The 17,268-nt window shown below is 44.7% G+C and overlaps 1 protein-coding gene across 4 annotated transcripts in view; it reads left to right on the top strand.

Moving 5' to 3' along the window:
• ASTN2 (astrotactin 2) overlaps positions 1 to 17,268 on the top strand; it is a 950,477-nt gene that overhangs the window by 659,490 nt on the left and 273,719 nt on the right. For all 4 annotated transcript variants that reach the window (XM_017504318.2, XM_017504317.2, XM_017504316.2 and 1 more), the window contains 3 exons: positions 8,319 to 8,443; positions 12,679 to 12,783; positions 15,804 to 15,983. In XM_017504318.2, coding sequence (XP_017359807.1) covers positions 8,319 to 8,443; positions 12,679 to 12,783; positions 15,804 to 15,983 — 410 coding nt within the window. The remainder of the gene's footprint in view (positions 1 to 8,318; positions 8,444 to 12,678; positions 12,784 to 15,803; positions 15,984 to 17,268) is intronic.

Raw genomic sequence — 17,268 nt, 5'->3', positions numbered from 1 at the left:
GGGGTTTCACCATGTTGACCAGGATGGTCTCGATCTCTTGACCTCGTGATCCACCCGCCTCGGCCTCCCAAAGTGCTGGGATTACAGGCTTGAGCCACCGCGCCCGGCCAGGTCTGGCTTTTGATTGAGAAGGGAACTTCACCCTTAGCACAGGCTGGCTTTTGAAACTGTTGTCCAGCTTGAAACGCTGCAAAGTCAACTTTGAGAGGCAAAACTCAAGTAAGATTTCTGGAGAATAAAAAAACATTGTGACATTTTCAAAGCAATTGTTTACCTTGCACACATGTATGTGCATACAACAGGAAGCGTTTGTACACATGTGCCTCTCCTATCAGGCTGTGAGTAACTGGAGGACAGAGAATGTCATTTTTGTTGTTGTTGTATTCTTAATGCCTGACAGATAACAGCAAATATTTTTTGGCATGAATAAATGAATGGCTAAATGAAAGAATGAGCAAGCCTTGAGTGCTTGACCAGAGAACTTAAACTATGATGCCTAATTAAGAAGAAGAGCATTTGAGAACAGTTTCTAACTGCTGCTTAAGGAGGGCAGAGCTTCAGGGTGGGAAGGTCTGGTGTTACTGTCAGTTTATTACCACCAGATCCTATAGTCTCCAGCACCTGCAGAACAGCCACAAAATCTAGCCCAGCACCTCCCAGCCTGAGGTTCAGACAAACTTTTTGTACCAGCCCATCCCTCTCAGTTCCAGAGAAGCACAGTGGCTTTTGCACATCACACAGCCAGCCGGTGACGGAGCCAAGATGAGAACACAAGTCTCCCAACTGCTTGTTCACAGAGGACACCAGATCTCAGCCAAAGTCACCCCTGTCACTTGGCAAAATGCTCAGTTCAGTCAGAGATGAGGGATGGGGCACAGTGTACACCACGGAAGATGTCCTCGTCAGCTTTGGGATTTAAGGCAACATTTTTTGGATGTATTTAGGCAGTGTAGGAAGAGCCAGAGAACCAGGCAGGGAGAGTATGCCCCTCCCTGCAAACTCAATACCTCCCAAGCCAAGGCTCCTAGCTTTCCCCCAAGTAAGAAAAGACTGCAGACAGTGCTGGCTGGCTCTAGGGTGATTTACCTTCCTGAAATACCTCAATTTAAATGCTAATTTCCCTAGAACTGAGGGGTGATGGCTCTTGCACGCTGGTTGCTGTGTATTAATGTACCCAAAACACACATATTCTTAAAAGGGGGCAGCAGGCAGCAAAGACCTGAGGAAGGGTAGGACAGAGTGGCAGAGGAGTCCAGCTTCCCTTGCTTGTCTTTGCTGTCAGCATGGCTGAGCAGAAGGAAGCTAGACACGGTGCATCCTCAGTGGAAATGCTTTGTAGGATTTCTGTCATTCAGAGGTCATATGCAGGTAGCCTGGGAGGGTAAAGAGACCTTCCCCTTCTGTTTACACATGGCTCAACAGATGCTCAGGGCCATGTACAGTGAGACAGGCACTGTGCTGGGCTCTCTCAGACCCTTGGAGAGGTTCAGAATCTAGTGTGTTTTCTACAACTTTATATTTAATTCCAGCTTATTGAACCCAGGAAATGGAGGCTGCAGTGAGCTGAGATTGCACCAATGCAGTCCAGCCTGGGCAACAATGAGACTCGATCTCAAAAAAAAAAAAAAAAATTATTTCTGTTTTTTGATTAAGGACATAAAACATTTTCTCTAGGGTAAACATTTAGTCCACTCAGAGTTGAACTCCCCACCAGGGAAAATAAGCTAGCATTAAAATATCTTTAAGGAAATACTTTAAAAATAAGCTAGCATTAAAAATAATTTTACACAAATCCTCCTCCTCACCCATTGAGGACAGACTCATTATCCCCATTTTGCAGATGAAGTCACTAAGGCTCATAAAATTTTAAGTGATACTCCTGAAGGTCACACAGCTAGAATTTGTATCCATGTCTATATCTAAATTCATGCCCTTTCTATCATTAGATCCCAAGGCCACATCTGGAATCTATTTACAAACAAGATGCATGAGATTAAAGCGGTAGAAAAGATGTATTTCAACTGGGGAAAACTGGAATGGTATTATGGAAGAGGTGGTTTCTGAATGGGGCCTTTTGCTGCCCACTGGCATTGCTCATTTTAGCATGTGCCCGTACCTCTACCTCTACGTGAATGCACATATGCACACCAAGAATGGGAGGCTCAACCAACCCCTTTCTTAGGGAGATCATCTTTTTCCATCTGGTCCCCACTCGCTCAGTGTTCCTGGCCCCTCTGTCCAAGCTCCATGGGAGCAAGAATATGTGTGCACTTAGGAATTTAGGGGAAGAAAGTAGGGTTTTGAAGTTTCTTATGGAATATTAGACTCTAATCCTCAACATCCTTTAGATCCTGAAGCATCTGGGACTCTACAGCAAAACATCAGACAGGGCTTCATCAAGAGATATAGGTCACACACACATTATCATTGTCTGTGGGCTTTCTTCCTTCACTGCCTCAACAAATGCTCATGGCGCACCTCCTTTTTCTCAGTTTTACTCAGGTACTTAGTGTGCACTGCTGGGCCCTGAGGAGGCAGCAGGACATTGGACAGGCATAGTTTGGGGTTGCATGGAACGCACAGTCTAGTGGGAAATGCAGGTGTCCAACAAGTTCTCCCATAAGCACATGTATCATTAGAAACTATAAAGCCCTTCACAGAAGAAAACAGCAAGATACTATCATGGTGTGTAATAGAAGAACAGATTCCAGGGAGAGCTCTCAAAGGCAGAGGAGTAGTGGATGGTGTAAATGATGAATAGGGGTTGTTCAGGTGCAGAGGGAAGGGAAAGACCTTCCAGAGAGAGGACAAATTCTAAGCGGGTCCTTGTGTAGGATGGGAGTATGCCACAGAAAATGAACCCAAGGACAGTATAGCAGGAGGAAAACAGTGGCCCAGTGGGCCGTGGACAAACGACAAGGAAGCAGGGGTAAGTAGGTATGGTCTAGATTGTGAAGAATCTTGTAGACTTCAATGCAGCATTGATTCTCTCCTGGTCTTCACGAATAGAGGCATCTCCTCTGATTTTCCACTGCTGTATCCCTAGTACCCAAAGCAGTTCCTGAAAAAAGGTAGAACCCCAATAAGTGTTTGTGAAATGAAGGGGACCTCTCACTGCCAGAGGCCCCAGGACCCAAGATCTACTATTTCGAAATCAATGAATTGTTTCCCTAGAATGTCAACTGAGATTGAACAGTTATCACAGATAAATTTGGGAGATGCTTGTCTGCCTGTGTGTTTGCGTGTTTGTGTGTGTGTGTATAAATGAACGTTGTGTTTCAAGTGGCTACAGAGCCACTGTTTGTTTAAACAAGTATCTCTCAAAAATGACTTCATGAAAGCACACTTCACTGTGGTGGGGAATAACAGAACTGCATGGTGTCATCTCTAAATGAGTCAAGCTATCACAGTGATCAAGAGCTCAGGCCTGGGATGATTCACTGAGCATGTACTCACTGTCTGCCGGGGTCTCAGCTAGAATCTAGGGGTGTTGGAATGTGGTCTTGGCCACTGCCACTGTTCTAACTGTGGACCCCAGTTGGACAAGTTCCATAACCTCTCTGAACACGTTTCTTCATCTGTAAAGTGGGAATATTGATAGTAGTTTTCTCAGTGTTTTTATGAGGTTAAAATGGCATACGCACTCCTATATAATTTTTAGTTTCAATTGTTTTGGAGGCACAAGTGGTTTTGGTTAGATAAATAAGTTCTTTAATGGGGATTTCTGAGATTTTAGGGTACCCATCATCTGAACAGTATACACTGTCCCAATATGTAGTTTTTTTTTTTTTTTTTTTTTTTTGAGGCGGAGTCTCCCTCTGTCGCCCAGGCTGGAGTAAAGTGGCATGATCTCTGCTCACTGCAACCTCCGCCTCCTGGGCTTAAGTGATTCTCATGCCTCAGCTTCCTGAGTAGCTAGGATTACAGGTGTGTGCCACCATGCCTGGCTAATTTGTGTATTTTTTGTAGAGATGGGTTTTTGCCATGTTGGCCAAGTGTGTCTTGAACTCCTGACCTCAGGTGATCTTCCTCACCTCGGCCTCCTAAAGTGCTGGGATTACAGACATGAGCCACTGCACCTGGACCAATATGCAGTCTTTTATAATCCTTCTTCTGACCTTCCCCTGCCAAGTCCTCAAAGTTCTTATGCCTTTGTATCCTCATAGCTTAGTTTCCAGTTCTAAGTGAGAACATACAATATTTGGTTTTGCATTCCTGTACACTACTGTATCTTGACACACTACCTTAAATATAGGAGATGGTCAACAAATGCAATCAATAAATCTTTGTAAATATTATCATTATTTCAATTGCTAGGGTTAGTTACCTAGCAGCTTTTAACACACACACACACACACACACACACACACGCAATAATGTTGGCACATGAACTAAAGCATAGCTGATGAGTAACAGATATGATCAGTAAATAAATATTGCCAATTTTTCTGTCTTCCTATTATGTGAATTAGTTGTGTGGTAGTTTTTACTGCGCACACACACACGAGCGCTGAGAATCTGAATTATTTCTGACCACCCAAGTTTAAGCCAGCACTCTGCCAGCTCCCTGGTCCCTCTCCCAGGTGGGTGGATTCTGCAGCTGCTGTCTGGGCTTCCATCTGAGGTTCTCAGCCCAGCGGAACTTTCCCAGTGGCTGCTCTTCTCATCTGTGTTTTGCCTCCGGAAAGAGCTGATCGATGCAAAGGCCCCGGGCGCCCTCTGCTGGCAGAGGCCTTGCAGGACTCGTGGTCATTGCCCAAGCAGTTGGAAGGGACCCAGTACCCGAGAGACCATGCAGTTGCTATCTTGTTCATTAGGGCTTCATCTTCGCCTACCTGCCTCCCTCCTTCCCAGCCTCCCATATTGGCTGGGTAACTCTCACCCTTCCATCTTCTATCTCTGTCTGCATTTCTCTAAGACCCCCTCTACTTTCTGGAAGCTCAGGAAGGAAAACCTTTCTCCAAGAAGGGGCGTCCTGAACCAGGCCCCTGCCTCCTGAATTTGCCCATGCTGTTTCCTTGTGTGGTCCCTTTGGGGTCAGATTTCTTTGCAGAGCTAAGATTGACTTGACAGGAAGGCAGAGGGATTGGAGGAGGGGACATGGGGATAGAGAAGACGTCATTACCTTCCCTCCTTTGCAATTATAAGAATGTTTCTAGAGATTTGAAATGGAGATCTTTGGGTGGTAAAGTGAAAAATGATAGATTTGCCTTCAGATCTCATTTCCCAAATGCATTCAGCATGTAAGTCCATGGAAAATCCATTTCCTTGTTGGTTAAACGGGGAATATATGCCTGTCTTGTGGCGTTGGTGTGAGGCTCGAAGAGGTCACATGGAGAACAGAGCCTGGGGCACATGGTGAAGCTGTATGAGCAGCAAGGCTCTTCTCTCGGCTGCAGCCTGTCGGGGCTCAGCGCTCTCCCAGGCACTAGGGCCCTTCCAGCTTTGACAGTCTGTGTCTGTCACAGGCAGCTCCTTCAGCACCCTGCACCCAAGTAGTGATGAGGAGTGCTAGGGTGTCGTTTGAAGACATCTACCATGACCTGTCAGAGAAACAAAGACTCTGTGCCAGGTATACAGCAAATATTAACTATTCCATATTCAACTGTCTGAGTGAATGCTTAGGGAAAGGCAAGTTGAGAAATAACACCACAAGCTGGTCATTTTTTAGTACATAACAAAGTATAAATATACTCTACTTAAGCATGTAGTTTGCTTTTAAAACTCATAGAATTCTGGAAAACTTAAATACTAGATTGAGTCAACTTTAAAACTTAACTCATGGGTGAAAGCAATACATGACTAAACTTTGACCTGGGGCCAAACCACCTGGGATCTCGCACTTCCCAGCCTTGCGGCCTTGGGTCGTTACATAACTTCTTTGTGCTTCAGCGTTGGAGTGTCTGAATGGGGAATGTAAATGGCATCTACTTGATAGGGTTGGGTGAAGAGTGTATACTGGCAACTGCCTGGTGCATAATAGGTGTTCAATAAAAGGCTATTGTTATTGTCCTCAGAGGCTCTTCTCAGCTTCCGAGGGTGAGCTACCTCTTCATCCTTGGCCTCTCCTGCCCAGAGTGAAAAAGCTGCTGGGGATCTCACAGGGAAGAGATCTTGTGCAGCAGCACCCAGAACATGCAGAATTCCTGATAGCAGCCCCCACCGATTGTTCCACATGGCCAATTTGTGTTTTCCCCTCTAGGCTGAGAAGATCTAGAGGGCAGGGGGACAAGCCAAATCTGTCTCTGTTTCCTTAGTACCCAGCACAGGATTCCACCCAAGTGTGTGCTCAGTGCATGCTAGTCAAGTGACTAGGACCTGGAATACCCCCTCCATCCTGCTACATCTTTCAGGGAAAATCTATCACCAGAGGCCACCTTACAAGGGATGCATGAGGACACTTAGTCCTGGCTAGGATTACACGCTATATGGTGGCACTTCCATTGACCAGAAGCCTGTTTTTTTAAATTCACATTGCTATTCCACACTCCCAGATTTGCAGGCAAACCAAACACCAACCATCTAGGTAGAACCCATTATCACGTGCACACACAGACATAAACAAGTATGACTCCACAGACAGACATGGCATACCCACACACAGTAGCATGCTTCAATGGCAAGTGTGGACCTTAAAACTCGCCGTCATGCACATGCAATGCCTGGGCCGACAATCCCAGGCTCAGCCAGACTGGGGTTCACATCCCAGCTCCACCACCTATTAACACTGAATCTCATGTTACTTATCTGCAACTTAAAGATAATCATATTGATCTTCTGGGATTGCAGTCAATATTAAATGACAAAATGTATGTAAAGTGTTTAGCTATATCCTAGCAAATTATAAAGATTCAATGAATAATAGAGATGACAAAAACAGTGATGATGATGATGGTGATGCTGGTGGTATTGAAGATGGTGATAATGTCACATCCTCTGGACTCAGAAATGAAGAAAGTGTTCATTAAATGGATGAATTGGTGATGAGCTTCAAAGGTGCCTGGAGTGGGGTGCAGAGATGTTGAGCAGACGGAAGGTGACCCAAGCCAGTCAACACTTTTACAGCTGCTTTTGAACGGTCTGAGATACCGACTTCAAAGGCATTGCTTTGGCATCACACATTTTTGTTTTTCTGCTTCTGATTTTCATTTCAAGGTTGACCATTCCGTGTGTCAAAATGAAATAATAAATATCCCCCTTCTTTTGTTCTTCTCCTCCCCATTCTCTTCTCTCCTCCTCCCTCCAGATTAATTTGTGTCTTTAATGCTGGGGATCTCTGAATATAAAGGGACCCCAGAAGTCATATTTAATATGGAAAAGCCCTCGATACCATCCACGCCAACTGGCGGTCAAGCTTTCTGCCTGCACACTCTCAGTAACGGAAGCTCACCACCTCTCTTGGCAGGCTGTTAATTTTTAGGCAGGTCTATTGTCTAGAAGAATGATAGCTGCCTCCCTCTGCTGCAGTGTTACTACTATCCTCTCAGAACTTTGTTCAGGGTTCAGTTTTCTGAGGTCATTCAGGGGTCTGTCTTCTGTTCCCTGGGTCTGGCCTGCAGGAAAGGGATAGAGGCGCCTGAAGAAGTTAGAGCAGGGGAAAGAGCACTCATCTGGAGTCAGAAGACATGAGCTAACCTATCAGGTTGTGATTCAGCAAGTTACCCCCTTTCTCCAGGCCTCAGTTTCCCCATATGTAAAAGAAAAAGCTTGAGTAAAAAAAAAAAAAATCTCTAGGGCCTTTGCATTTTAACAAACATTTATTTTTTCAAGGGTTTTTTTTTTTTTTTTTTTTTTTTGTCCTTGTAATTTCTTTTGATCTTTTTTTTTTTTTTTTTTTTTTCTGCCTTATCTTGCCCCCTTGTTCTTCAAACACAGTATTCTCAGTTCTCACATCCTGGTACAGCACTGCCACTGCTTATGCAAGGGGACATTTAGCAGCCAAATATACAGTTTATAGAGCATCAGAGAGTATCTTAAATAATTGGCAGCTGTATCCCATTAAGTGTTTACAACAGCCCTTAGATCTAAGTCTCTCTGTATAGACAAGGAAACTGAGGTTCTGAGAGGAACAGTAGCTTGCTTGAGATCATACAGCCAAGTAAGCGGTGGGGCTAGAATTTGAACCCCAGCCTGCCTGGTTCAGGAGACTGTAGGTAGCACCATGTTTTCAGAGCTGGGATTCGGGAAACCAGAGGCATCACAGCAAAGCCACCCCACCATGAGCCTTTATTCTGACTATAGCATCCTGCCTCCTTGCCCTGCAGCCCCCAGCAGCCTCCACTTCCTCGATTTGGCAGTCTCTCTGCTCCTCTCCACAGGGAGAACAACTTCATCAAGGACTTTCCCCAGCTGGCCGATGGGCTGTTGGTGATCCCGCTGCCGGTGGAGGAGCAGTGCCGGGGGGTCCTCTCCGAGCCCCTCCCGGACCTCCAACTGCTCACTGGTAAGACACATGTGCTAGACCCTTCCCGGGTTCCCTGACCACATACCTAGGGCATATCAGTCTTCAGCAGATCCAAGACAGCCTCAGTCAAGCTTCCTCCTTCCTGAGGGACAGGATGGGAAGGAACTTGCCCCTTCTTGGACTCCTGCTATTGGCTGTGCAGAACCAGGGGCTTCCCTGAGACCCCACACTCTAGACCATGGTCATCTTTTGAGAGGAGGTTTCTCTCTGAGAACACGAACAATTTTTCTCAGTGAGGGTTTTGCCTCTGTGAATGAATCTCAAAACATTTTTCATTGTCATTGACAGTTTTCTGATATTTTTTCCACTTTTAGTATTTTGTTTTCCCGGTTCATTTTTAAGTCATTTAGAATAAAAGAAGTGGACTCTTCAACCAGGAGCCCCTCCTGCTTGAAAGCACTTGAGTTAGACACTTTGTTTTTGTACGTGGGCACTGTGCCATCCATTGGGTGGGTATTATTTTTAACATTTGATAGGTTAAGAATCTATACTTAGGTGACAGGGTCAGCCCAAAGTCACACAGTGGATCTGCCCGCACTAAAACCCGGGTGCCAGAGCTCTAAGTCATTGCCCTTTTCACTCCACTTGGCAGCTCCCCAACCCTTGCAACCACTTTCTCTCCCCACTGGGAAGTTGCCTTTTGCAGGCTTTCCTGAGACTTTATGTTTACTGCCCAACCCCAGGATTCTCTTCTCTTTTTCTGTTCCCAGCTCCTTTTCTACCCTTTCCTTAAGAAATTTCCTAAGATGTGAGGGTCCTGACTCTGCCTTTGTGATACTGTGGTTGCGTGTCTTATCCCCTGCCCAGGAACAACCATCATGGGGTCATTGTCACACAGGGAAGGATAACAGAACTCTCTCACTGAAAGGAGAATTGTCCCCCAGGGAAGACCCCACAGTGTCACAGACCTGGATTTAAATCTCCACCTTCCCTCCCCATCACTTGCAAACTCTGGAAAACCTCAAAAGAGTCATCTAACCCCCATGAGCCTTTCCTGTAAAAGAGCATAGATGGGGAAGAGGCCCACATGTGCTTAAGGGGTCCTGGGAGCCAGGCACTTTTTATGTGTTAAACTATGTAACCCTGCAAGGCCATTACTGTCCTCTTTAAATGGCTTAGATAGGTCCTGAACTCCTCCAAGGCCACGTGGCTAGTCTATAGCTATGACAGGATTTAAACATAGTCAGTCTTGACCCCAAAGCTGATGGCATAGCCGCTATCTTACATCACCCCTGACCTGTGCTACTTCAAAGAGGGGCACAGATGTAGATCAAATGAAATCATGGATGTAAAAGATGCCTTGTAAACTGTTTCAAAAAATTTATATGCCTTCCTTAATTTTCATTTTTTATAAGATCATAAAGTTTCAGAGCTAACACGGAATGCAAAGGGCAACTAGTCTAATCTTCCTTCCTGATGAGAAATCAAGTCTATAATATCCTTCCTGAGTGGTTTTCCCTCTTTAGATACCCCAAGCGATGGGGAGTTTACTACTTCCTAAGGCAGACATGTCCATAGTCTGTGAGGAGGTGCTGTGCTTTAACAGAAAGGCCCCTGAACCTGTCATTGATCCTGGTATGTCCTTGTGCAGTTTCCCTCTCTGAGCCTCAGTTTCTTCCTCTAAAATATAGGATATGGGCTGGGTGCAGTGGCTCACACCTGTAATCCCTGCACTTTGGGAGTCCGAGGTGGGTGGATCACCTGAGATCAGGAGTTCGAGACCGGCCAGGCCAACATGACAAAACCCCGTCTCTACTAATAATACAGAAATATTAGCCGGGCTTGGCGGCGGGTGCCTGTAATCCCAGCTACTCAGGAGGCTGAGGCAGGAGAATTGCTTGAACCTGGGAGGAAGAGGTTGGAGTGAGCCAAGATTGTGCCACTGCACTCTAGCCTGGGCAAGAAAAGTGAAACTCTATCTCAAAAAAAAAAAAAAAAGTAGGGTATGATAATTATGTTTTATGATTCTAATGAGAAATAGAGATCATGTATTTAAAATGCATGGTACACTATGGGTATCTGTTAGTGGTTCAGATTGTTACAATTCTGTGTTTTGACTCAAGGATCTTTAGAGATTTCCTAATAAAGGGAACTGTTGCATTTCAAGAGATTTTTTGTTTGTTTTTTGTTTTTTAATTACCAGGAAAAAATTTCTCCCCTCATCACATAGCTTCATTCCCACTGTAAGCCCCAGGTGGGGAGCTGGGATAGGAAGGGCAAGATGGGAGTCAGTGATAGGGTAACCCAGGAATGAGTTTATGGTCAGGAACGGAGTGAGAGTCAGGCAGTCAGTGGATAGGCATTTATTGAGAGGCTACTATATGCCAGGCTCTCTTCTAGGCTCTGTAGAAGAGGAAGAATTTAGACCATGATCTTGACCTCAAGAAGCTGACATTCATTCCGGTGGAGAAGTTTTTATTTCAGGCTTGAATCCAGGAACAAGCAGGGATGGAAGGAAGTGAGGGATGGAGTGAGAAGATGGTTTTATAAATGACTTGATAATCAGAAATTTTTTGTTTTGTTTTGTTTTTACATTTGGACTTCATTCCACCAAGTGAAAGAGCTGCCTCTCAGTAGCCTGCATCATTCTGCCTCCCTCTGTTGAAGATAGGCCTTGGTTGCCAATGCCCCCACCAAGCGTGCTTTGAACATGAATGAGCAGTAATGGAAGGAGCAGAGACTGCCTTGTCCCTGGTGTCTGAATCTTCTTGTGCAGATGTTTTCTCTGCCCTTAGTCAAAAACACAGCCCTCCCCTTCCTCCCTCCACGCAATCTCCTTTTCTCCCCAGTCTCTGCAAAGCAAGGACAGGAAAGGCAGAGCAGATAAACAAAGAGGACATATTTATAACAAACAACCTCACTCCAGTGGACATATCTTTGGGGATCATGAATATTTGACTTTAAAATGAAAGCCTCTAAAAAACTATTTTATTCCTGAAAAGGCTAAGGAGGATAGGAGGGAAAAAAACAGTTGACAGTAACGGACAACTTTAATACTGCAGTAACATCCAGGAAGAAATCATTTGTTCCAATGAGATTCTCATTTTAATCTTGGTATCAAATATCTCTTTAAGTGCCTACTCACCAGGGGACAAGAGAAAAGGATAGAAAAATGTGCCTGCCATTTGCAGAGGCACAAGGAAGCATGGATACATAAAAACAGTAATAATAACTGCAGATGTGACTAGCATCTTTTTAATGTATTTTTGTTCAGCTTATAAAAGAGAGAGCTTGCAAAGCTTAGGGTAGAAAACTTAGAAAATAGAGATGACTAGAAATCAGAAAAAAAGAATTTTTCATATACCACTGCCCAAAGTTAATGATTTGATAATAACTTTGTTATATCTTTTTTTATTTTTTGTTTACACCTGTGTTTCCTGAAATCTATTTCTATAAAACATGAATTCCAAAGGAACTCTTATGCAAAAGGGTTTTTATGGTCAAAGAAGTCTGCACACTGCCTTCATGCATATTAAGCTAATCAAGATGCTGAGAAATTATACAGTTAAACTTTTTATTGCCTGTTTCTCAGTCTTACTTGAAATAGAGTTTATTTATATATACACTAATTTTACATAAGACTTATGAACATCCACATTTCCTTGTTAAGAAACGACAGTCTATATAGGGGTCAGCAAACATAAAGGGAAAGGTAATAAATGTGTTAGGCTTTGCAGGTGGTCTGTATTCCAACTGCTCAACTCTGCTGTCATAGTGTGAAAGCAGCTATAGATAACACATAACAAATAGGCTGTAGCTTGCTTATACCTGGTCTACATCCACAACATTTGTAGGTTACCGAAGGGCTCCCAGTTCTAGTACCTTACTTGAGCCTCATAACATGCTTATGAAATAAGAGCATCAGAGATAGCTATAGTGTCAGATGTGGAAACTGAAGCACTGAGATGTCTCATGCCTGGTGACAAGTTGCCAATGGGGTTAGGTAAGACATAGATCTGACCTGAGGTTGCTCTTGCTTATAGGGTAAAGGGGGCTTGTAAGCTAGAGAGCAGAGAGAAAAAATGAGAGGTAGGGCTGAGATTAGAGGCCAGGAAGAGTCCTGGAGGTGGAGTTCAGATAAAATTGTCAATCCCAATGAAAGCCTGCATTTCAAAGAGGTGTCCATTACCCAGAGCCAAGAGCTGCAGGGTGAGCATTGTGGTGTGAAGCATCTTAATTCTGGGCTCACGTGACCATCTTATTTCCTCTCCCAGGAGATATCAGGTATGACGAGGCCATGGGTTACCCCATGGTGCAGCAGTGGCGGGTCCGGAGCAACCTCTACCGTGTGAAGCTCAGCACCATCACCCTCTCAGCAGGTGAGGACCACAGCCTGGGCAGCCAGGGGACCTGGAGTAATTTAGCACGTGTTCCCAAGGACCTAGCATGTGCCAGGGCATATTAGACCACTGGGAATGGTGAGGAAATGAGGATGCATCCTCTCTGCCATCAAGGAGTCCCAGGGAGGGTGGGTAGACAGACTGACAGACGGTAGGGTCAATGCAATCATGGGGAAGCAGTAGCACAGAAGATGGAGCTGATTATTCTGGGGGAGTTAGAGAGGCTTCCTATAGGAAAATCTCATAGGGTATGGAAGTATGAATAGAAGAGTAGGGATAAACTATCATCTAAGTCATAGTTACGTTCTTGAAGTATTTCAAGCTTGTGAATTATAAATTCTCCTCAGACACCAATTTCTCTTTCTCTCCTGGCTAATTTATTTTCCTGTCCATGTTCTGTACAAAAATAACCCCATCCACACACATGCACCGACCACATTGTATCTACATGCTTTCAGCCTCAACAGTTGACAACAATTTATAGTGCCCCAATTGGCACCATGTTTCTCTCATGCAACTGGGACTTTGCACATACTGCTCCTTCTGCCTGGACCTCCTTGCCTTGAGAACATATACTATACTGCTCTGTGATGCCTCCCCCATTTTCCATTCCCCTCAGAACAACTCAAGGAATTATCGGTGCTTGCATATCTATATCAAGACACTAATAAGTGCTTGATTTATGTCAGAATCTTGTCTATGACCTGAGAACTGGGGGTAGTGCTTGGGTCTTACTTATTCCAATATCTCCAAAACTAACAGAGATCAGCACATTGTTGGTGCTCATGTATGATGGAGGAATTTAAAAAAAATAAATGAAAACTGAAAAATAAGTAATGAATGAAGGAATCTGAAAAGATGAGGCCTGGCTGAGGATTTTCCACCCTGACTCTTGGGAATAACACTGTCACTGGCTTATTGTCTGAGTGTCCTCTAATTATCTATGAGTTCTTTTCTTCTCTTTTCTTTTTCAGTATCACTTTGTTCATCAGCAAAATGGAGCTCTTATAGCCTGGGAATTGGAGGATTTCACCCTCTGGGAAGTAGAAATAGTAATTATTGCTGACATCTGTCAAGCGTTTTATAATGCTTCGTTTCTTATGACAGAACAGTACTGTGAGGAAGGCATTATTTATCCCATTTTTCTTCATTTAAGGATTCTGAGAGTCAGGGAGATTAAGTAACTTGCCCAAGGTCACACAGCTAATAAGTGGCAGAGAGGGGAAAAAATCAAGGATTTGATTGCAGTTTTGTCTGCCTGGATAAGAGCCTCAGGGCATCTGTGTGGCGGTGTGTTTTTTTTTATTACTTAACAGAAACCATCTCATTATTAACACTGCTGTATTAATTACCCAGTTGCATTACCTAACAGGTTGATGGAGAGGGGTTCTCATCAAACACTCATTCTTTGAGCCCTATTTCTGTTTTCTCCCCCGCCTCCCCGACCCCACACTGCACTTGTGAATAAGACTGTGATGTTCCTATTGGAAGTACAAAGGTGCATCTGCTTTAATTAGTCAAAAATGATGCTCCTGGAAAACCCCTTTGTCAATCAATCAAATGTTTGCAAATTGGAGCTGACTTGTGATGTTGGAAGAAGCTTGTTCTTTTACATTTTGCTTTCATGTGGCACAGCATTGGTTGTTCTTGTAATAATTGTTGTTGGAGTGTTTGCTGTTCCCCAGGAAATGGGCCTTGTACCCAGTTGGGGTGGGTGTGCAGGGAGGATGCCTGTGCAGATTCAGAGACAAAGGAGGTTGAGCTTCTGACTTTAAGGTGGTGAATGTTGAAAGTGCAGAGAGTAGGCACTCCCATCCATGATGGTAGGAAAGGCTTCTTGGAGGAGAGGTGACTCCCAGGGGCCTTGAAGCATAGGTGTGACTTAGAGAAGACATAGGGAGGCCATTTCAGGTGTGTGTGTGTGTGTGTGTGTGTGTGTGTGTGTGTGTGTGTGTTGAGGGTAGTGAGGATGCAAGGCAAGACAGAATGACGGAAATTCCAGGTGACATTCAGGATAAATGATAAAACTAATTTGGCTGGAGCTAAAGCTTAGTGTGGGTGACGCATGAGAAACGAGCTTGGAAACTTGAATGTCTAAAGAAGGTCACTAGGCTTTATTCAGTACCAGAGAGGAGCTCAGGAACACCCCTGGAAGAGTAGTTTGGTCATGTGCCCGCTTGAGGAAGGAGAGTGAGAGGGAGTAGTTTTTACTGCGTGACTGCTGTGTAGGTCCCATGGTAAGTGCTGAGGACTTCTCTAGGACTAAGAGAAATACAGCAGCAAGAAGGCTCTGTGGAAATCTAGGGAGAAGACACCACTGTCTCAGAGTGGGAACAGCAGAGATATGAAGAAAAGCAATGCTACAGGAAGCTAAACCAGTAATCAGATTCATGGGCTCAGAATATATGCTGATTCCAGGCAAATGCAGCCTTAGGATTCTAGCTATGGGCAGTTCAAGCCCTGGTTTATTTGGTGCAGTGGAAAATGCCTGCAGTTTGCAGTGAGAACATTAAGTGGGTTTGAGTCCAGCTTCTCTAGCTGGAAGTTCAAGATAAGTTACTGATAGTCTCTCAGCTTTGACGTGCTCATGACACAGTGGGGTTTGTTGTTGTGAAGGTATATAGCATTGTGGCTAAGGTTTAGTTACATAAACAGGGTGAAACATCTGACATTTTTCCTGGTACACACTGGTTACTCAGTGAATAGATAACTTCCTGGTTTGTCTTTTTTAAGTTCCATGGCATGAGTTGCTGAGTTTAGGAATTCTTCTCCTGCAGACTCCCTCTTGGTCGTCATGTCTGATGTGCCCCTCAGGGCGTTCTTTCCTATGTAAGAGAGGGCATTACGTATATGTATATGACTAGTGCAGCCACCAAGCTGCCACTGTGCTAAGGGGTAAGGCACCAAATCCAGGCTGGGAAGAACCCCTACCACTGTATAATTTGAGAGCCTCTAGCCTCCCACGTCTGACCACTTCCACATGTTCCTCTCTTGTCCAGGCTTCACTAATGTCCTCAAGATCCTGACCAAGGAGAGCAGTCGGGAGGAGCTGCTGTCCTTCATCCAGCACTATGGCTCCCACTACATCGCAGAGGCCCTCTATGGCTCAGAGCTCACCTGCATCATCCACTTTCCCAGCAAGAAGGTCCAGCAGCAGCTGTGGCTCCAGTATCAGAAAGGTAAGCCCAGAGTGCCTGCCGGAGGAGGCGGCCAGGCAGGGTATAGAGGGAAGGTGTCTGGGGAGACAGCTGAGCTGCCTTGGATCTAAATCCTGGCTCTGCCACATCTAAGCTGTGTGGCCTTGGGCAAATCCCCGCCTCTCTCTGAGCTTCAGTTTCACAATGGGCAGAGTGAGGAATCACACAATGATTTTGCAGGATTCTTTCAAGTCAGGCATTTTCTGAGGCCCCAAGTTAGTGTTCTAGACTCCAGAGCCCTTACCCTCCCCTGCGGGCACTTTGCTTCCCACATCCTCTCCTTGAAACAACTGCCAGGGATCAGGGTGGGGGGTGGCAAGTGCTGTCTGCTTGACACCTTCTTCTCTCCAGATTCTTGGGAAAACCCAAGAAGAGCATGGGTTCTTCTCTCCCAAGAAGAGCTCCCTTCCTCTGGGAAAAATAATCACCTCTCAACCAAGCAGACAGTTTCCATTCTGTCCTGTGGAGGGGCTTCTATCCTCAGGAAGGGCCAGCAGATTTCATTCCCCTCTGATTCTCAGCTACTGTCAGAATTGGAATTCCTCAGACCAGGTGCAGGAGGCCAGTCTCTGCCACTCACCTTAGGAAAGTTATCCCTTTTCCACCTCAGTTTTTCCTTATGAAATGGGTATATAAGTAGCTATCCTTGTCTGCTTCTCACATTAAAGATAAGTGGTTTCTGTAATAGCATTTTGAGAAAATTAGAAATATTGCACGTGTATACATGTATTTTAGTAGGATAGTGTATTTATAGTCATACTCCCACTTTACATATGAGAAAATGAGTCCCAGACATGCCACACCGAGTGCCAGTAGACACACAGCTAATAAGGAGCAGCGTCAGGATTGGAACCCAAGGCTGGCTGGCTGCAAAAGCCCTCTTTTGTGGGAAGCAAAGTGCCTGCAGGAGAAGGTAAGGGATCTTTCCTTCTTTCGGCCATACTGAAGTGCCTTTTGTTATAGTTAATAGTAATTATTAACTATATAATAATTAATATTATTATTATTATCAACTGTTTGGAAAAGAAAGGCTCTCAATTGATGGAAAGGGTGAAGATCAATGTTAAAAGCACGCCTGCATCTTTTCATACAGCTCAGCCACCCTGTCCCCAAGAACGATTGCAATCATAACATAAAAAACCACAGTGTGGGAGCCAGAAGGGATCTGAAAGATCTCATTGAGCATAGCCCTCCAGTTTTACAGCTGAGGAAACTAAATCTACAGGGGAGAAGGGAGATTGCACACAGCTCTGCTTGGCAGGACCAA

The sequence above is a fragment of the Cebus imitator genome, unplaced genomic scaffold (assembly GCF_001604975.1).
Source record: "Cebus imitator isolate Cc_AM_T3 unplaced genomic scaffold, Cebus_imitator-1.0 Scaffold320, whole genome shotgun sequence".
NCBI classification, from domain to species: domain Eukaryota; kingdom Metazoa; phylum Chordata; class Mammalia; order Primates; family Cebidae; genus Cebus; species Cebus imitator.
The sequence above is the reverse complement of the archived record's forward strand: the minus strand, read 5'-3'. Positions and strand labels throughout refer to the sequence as shown.